Source organism: Arachis duranensis, chromosome 1, assembly GCF_000817695.3.
Source record: "Arachis duranensis cultivar V14167 chromosome 1, aradu.V14167.gnm2.J7QH, whole genome shotgun sequence".
NCBI lineage: Eukaryota > Viridiplantae > Streptophyta > Magnoliopsida > Fabales > Fabaceae > Arachis > Arachis duranensis.
In genome coordinates, this window is record NC_029772.3 from 106035709 (window position 1) to 106041388 (window position 5680).

Below are 5680 nucleotides of genomic sequence, written 5' to 3' on the forward strand. Positions count from 1 at the left end.
ATTATGAAATTAAAATGTGACAGATATGAAAAAGTCATCCATCTGCGCGATCCAATCAATAGTTCAAGTCACACACTCCTATAATCCATTTTTTCTTCAGAGAATCCCCCTCAACTCTCAACTATTCGTGTATGTCAAATAAAAAAATAAGACGCTAATTTTGCTAAGTCTTAAGTTGCAGAAAAATATCCAAAGTTCTTTTCTTTTACTTAGCCCGCCTCTCCCATGACTTTCCAAACGAAAGGCTACTTTAAAAAAAGGCTAATGACACGCATCTGTTTTCTTGCTAGGAATGGGGTTATGGCATCTAAAGATTTTATAAAAGAATTTTATAATATCTGTTTATATAATTATTTATTTATTGTCATATTAATAATAAACTTAAAAATAATTATATTTATAAATTTTATTTTAATATAAAAATAAAAATAATAAATCGATTTTTTTTGTTTAATATAAATGCTCAATTACAAATCTTTTAATTATGAAATTATAATTCACAATTTCATTAAATTATCGTAACTACGCTTAATTATTAAATAAATCTATAATGGAGAAAAAATGGAATAGATAATCGGAAAAAACTACTACAATAATACCATTTTTTAAAAATTAGTTTTCTTAATTTTTTTATTTAAAAAAGTAAAATATAATCTTTTACTATTAATTGTAAGATAAAAAAAACATTAAAAAATCTTTAAAAATTAAAAATCATACTTTACTTTTAAAATTACAAGAAAAAGAAATAAGAAGGTGCATTCTCTAATTTGTTCTGTAGAGAAAAAAGAAATGGAATCAAGTCAATTCATTAAGCTGCTGTACACTCATCTCATTATGCTTAGCTTTATGATGTCACCAAGCAGACACGGGAGTACCCATAATTGGTACCTTTACAGTTAATTCATTTCTGGTACTACTACCACTATAAATAAACTAATCATAAATCAAAATATTATCTAAATCATCCTCAAATGCCATACAGAAGTAAACGATAAAAAAAGACACATCGAAGAATTTGTGGCTCAATAATGAAGAGACAGAAGGGTTTCTGAATGTCCAAAATTCATGATTGATGATTCCTTGGTGGGTAGTGGTACCCTGCGGCTACGGAGGAAGAGGAATATGCAAGGGAGGACGAGGAATGAGAGCCTGATTGAAGGAGCAATAACTGAGCCGGGGTCACAGTGGAGGACAAGGACGACGAAGAATACGACGAGGCCTCCGTGTTTCTTTTGATGGGCTTGTGGGCCTCATCACACCCTGCCGGTGGGCCCTCTTCGTGTCTGATTTCTCTCAATAATGCTGCCACGTCCTTCATTGTCGGTCGATCCTCCCCCCGGTTGCTGGTGCACAGTAGAGATATCCCAAGCGCCTGCAGCATCTCCTGAATCTGTGTGTCTGAGTGCCCTTGTAGCTTGGGATCAAGAACCTCTATTGGGTCTTTCTTGCTCTTAAGGTGCTCCCTCACCCACTGGATTACGTGTTCCCCTTCTCGGAATGATGGATCTACTGGCCTTTTCCCTGTTAGAATCTCTAGCAGGACCACCCCAAAGCTGTAAACATCGCTCTTCTCTGTTATCTTTAGCATGCAACCATACTCTGCAAGTTCAACCCAAAACACAAGGATTAAATAAAATAACCATGACCATGAGTTAGGATGGACATTTGTGCGTGACAATTGAACATGATGATTGGAATTTTGTGACTAGTAGTGAGCGTTGGGGGGATATTATGTCTTGTGCTTGTCCCAAAGATCCAAGATTACGTGTAATTATTACTATGCATGCAGGTAATTTGTGTCTGTCAAGTACATGGGATGTACACATAATGAATCCAAATTCAAAAGGCAACAACCATAATGGGCGGAAAAAAAAAGGCTTCAATAAAGATGGAGAGTACGGTCCCCATTTCCAATCCACTCACCCACATGCTCCGTCAATTTATATGAATGAACCCTTACCCACTCCCACTTACACGTCATCCTAATTTGGTCATTCCTACCCAGATATTCTTATTAAAAACACCATTAGTCATCGTAATAAGAACAGACTGATTTAATGTAACATTTTATGTAAAAAGAATGTTAGGCCAACAATTTTTAAGATTTATTGTCATCAAATAGTCATTAATAAAATTTTTAATAGTGTAAGATTAGTGTGAGATTTTATTCAATATCTCACTGTTAGCTAAAATTTAATAAAATTGCTGGTCCTAGACTTTTCCTTTTATGTAATTATAACTGATGATTAAAAAAAATAAATCATTAATTAGAAACCTGACTCACCAGGAGCAATGTACCCGTAAGAACCTGCGAACTGTGGATTAACGGAAAACGAAGGGTGATCTTCTTCCAAGAAGCGTGCGAATCCGAAATCAGCCAAACACGGTTCGTACCTGTCACCTAACAGGATGTTGAGGGCTTTAACGTCGCGGTGCAAGATAGCAGGGACGCAATCGTGGTGCAAGTAAGCTACGCCCTCAGCGACGCCCAGTGCTATCTTGAGCCGCGTCTCCCACTCTATTAATCCTGTGCATCCCTCATGCAACAGCGTGTCCAGGTTACCGTTAGGTAAATAATCGTAAAACAGTAACTTTGTTTTACGGTTTGCGCCCCAACCAAGTAATCGCACAATGTTACGGTGGCGTATCCTTGCCAGAGTCGCAATCTCCGACGAGAACGCCGACGCCGATAATTTATCCGACGTCTTGAACTTCTTCACGGCGATGGTCAGCCCCGTTCCAGGCATGTTCACCTTGTAAACGACACCGGATCGACCGTGCCCGATGACGTTGCTGGTGGACAGGCATTTTGCCACGTCAGAAATCGACAGGTCGAGCTTCTGGTAAAGTGTTACTTCCCAGGGTGGGGCCATGTCCGTGCCGTCGCTATCCTTTCCGTCCATTTCGGCGTCGTTTTCGCGGTCCCCTCTTCGTTTGGCAGACACTACGACGTATAGCGCCGCCATGAGCAGAGCGCATGCCGTGCATAATAGGACCACCATTGCCACGCGTGCCTCCCTTGCCCGACGCGACGACTTCCCGGCATCGTTGCCGTTACCGGAGCACTGGTTACCGGCGAAGCACAGCACGGGGTTCCCTTCGAGCACGCTAAGCGGAAGTTTCGTGAAGAATGGAGTGTCTGGGACGTGACCTGAGAATCTGTTGTGCGAGACGTTAAGCACCACGAGATTTTGCAAACCAGCGAGATATTGGAGATTTCCAGTGATGGCATTGTGAGAAATGTCCAAGACACCAAGCTTCTCCAAGTTCGAGAACTCCCTTGGAATCTCGCCGGAGAGTTGGTTGAGGCTTAGATTCATGGCTATTTCCAGAGATGGAATATTTCCAAGACTTCCAGGGATTTTTCCGGAGAGTTGGTTGCTGCCAAGGTCGAGCAACTGAAGCTTTGAGCAAGAACCAAGTTGATTCGGAATCGAACCGGAGATCCGATTCCTCCCTAAAACCAGCTTCGTCAACGCACCGAGTGAACCAAGCGCAGGACTCAACGTCCCTCCGATGACGTTATCAGAAACATCTAGAAACTGAAGCGAAACAAGCTCGCTCAGACTCTCCGGCAAGCTTCCGGCGATCAAATTAGAATGCAAGTCCAAGAAAGTGAGATTGCGGCCGCCGGAGATTTCGTCCGGAATAACACCCGAAATACGGTTATTGGCAAGGTCCAAGAAGTTGAGATTCTTCAAGTTGCCGATCTGAGGCGGAATGGTACCTGTGATCTTGTTGTTACTGGCTCTGAAGCGTATGAGGGAGGAGCAGTTACCAATCTCTGAAGGAATGATTCCGGATAGGTTGTTAGAGAGTAACAGAAGTTTGTTCAGATTGCTGAGCTGGAATATCCCCTTAGGTATCTGACCCGTCAGCATGTTCTGCGAGAGATCAACGGCCTCAAGGTTGTGGCAGTTAGAGAGCGAGGATGGTATGTTCCCTTCGAGTTTGTTATGCCAAAGGAAGAGAAGCGTCAAGTTCTTGAGGTTCCCCAACTCTGAAGGTATCGTTCCCGTTATGAGGTTGTTATCTATCTCCACGTGAGTTAGTTGCTGGCAGTTACCAAGCTCTGCAGGAATCTCCCCTGAAATCTGGTTTACGCTCAGCTGAAGCTCCTCTAGCTTCGTTAATCTGCCAAAACTCTCCGGTATGCTTCCAGTAATCGAGTTCATTGACACGTCGATAACCGCTAACTGGAGGCAGTTACCAATCTCCGGGGGAATGGTGCCGACCAGATTGTTCTGCCATAGCAGAAGAATCTCAAGGCTGCTGAGTTTCCCCAGTTCCTTAGGAATGGATCCGGTGAGCGAGTTTTCATAGAGATAGACATTCTTGAGGAGAGTACAGTCGCCGAGTTCTTGTGGAATTTCGCCTGAGAGAAGCGTAGTGTAGATGGCAATGGTTTCAAGGCTCTTGAGTAGTCCCAATGTTTTAGGAAGAGAACCAGAGATGCTAGTTTCAGCCAAACCCAGCTTCACTAAGTTGGAACAGTTTCCAATTTCTTCGGGTAAAGCACCTTGTAGATTCTTGTTCCCACCGGCTCTGATAACTTGCAAGCTCTTCAAGTTCCCGATGGTGGCCGGAATCTCACCGTTGAGTTGGTTATCATAAATGGTTAGCTTCTGGAGATTGGTGAGGTTCCCAATCGCCACCGGAATGGAGCCAACAAGGTCATTGGAGTTCAGATGAAGCTCTTGGAGTTTCGGCAAGTAACAGAGTTCTGTTGGGATTTCACCGCTTAATGCATTGTCACTGAGGTCCAAGTAGGTGAGTTCTAGAAGGTTGGCAATATCCTTGGGAATAGAGCCCGTGAGGTTGGTTCCGGTTAAGATGAGTTTGTTCAATGAAGTCAATGCAGTGAAATTCGTAGGGAGTTTTCCAAACAAATCCACATACCTGAGATCCAATTGAACTACTTGGTTGTTGATGTTGCAGCTTACACCGAACCAGGTGCATGGAGTGTGTTCAATTCGGTCCCAACTGCTGAGAACCTCTAAGGAACCGTTTAAGGTTCTCTTCCAAGAAAGAAGAGCTTCCCCTTGTGGGTTGACGGCGAAGGAGTATTGGTATGGAAGGAAAAGGGAAATGCATAAGAAGGAGAAGAAGAAGAGGGTCCATGGATTTACAGGCATTACTTGCTAATGCTGCTACAAACTCCAATGAAGGAACAAAGGGAGAAAGGTTTGAGGAGCCTAGGGAGGAACAACGGAGACGAACCGAATCATGTTTTGTGGGCTATTATACAAATTAAAATTAAAAAATGCCTCCCAGAATCTCCGGATCCAAGAAACAGCTAGGCCATGATGTTTCTGCAGTGCAGAGTGTAGAGAGGAAAAAAAAATGGAATTATTTTTAGAGGGGGTGTTGTTTTTGTAGGTATTATTTGTTTATGTGAAAGTGGAGTGCAGTGGTGGGGAGAAGGATTATAACAGTGAAAATGGATCATTTTCATTTTTTTTGTCTTCTTGGATAGAATAAAATGTAATTTCTCACTTTTAATTCTACAAATGGGACCAAAAATAAATAAAAAAAGAAAATAATAAAGGATAAAATTTTCTACTAAATACTATCCAATTTTTTTTACTAGAGATGATCCACTCCTTTATAACAGTTAATTATTTGGAGAAAAAAAGGATTTTGAGAGTGAGCAACAATGATAGGTGGGTAAGTGTCTTTT

General features: G+C 41.8%; 1 protein-coding gene across 1 annotated transcript; it reads right to left on the reverse strand.

Annotated features, from left to right (window-relative positions):
* Positions 1-786: 786 nt before the first annotated feature.
* On the reverse strand, positions 787-5399 carry LOC107493731 (LRR receptor-like serine/threonine-protein kinase RGI3). Its single transcript, XM_016114790.3, has 2 exons — positions 2285-5399; positions 787-1599 (listed from the first exon to the last, which is right to left on the reverse strand). The coding sequence occupies exons 1-2, from the start codon at positions 5133-5135 to the stop codon at positions 1064-1066; spliced, it is 3387 nt and encodes a 1128-aa protein (XP_015970276.1). The 5' UTR covers positions 5136-5399; the 3' UTR covers positions 787-1063.
* Positions 5400-5680: the final 281 nt, after the last annotated feature.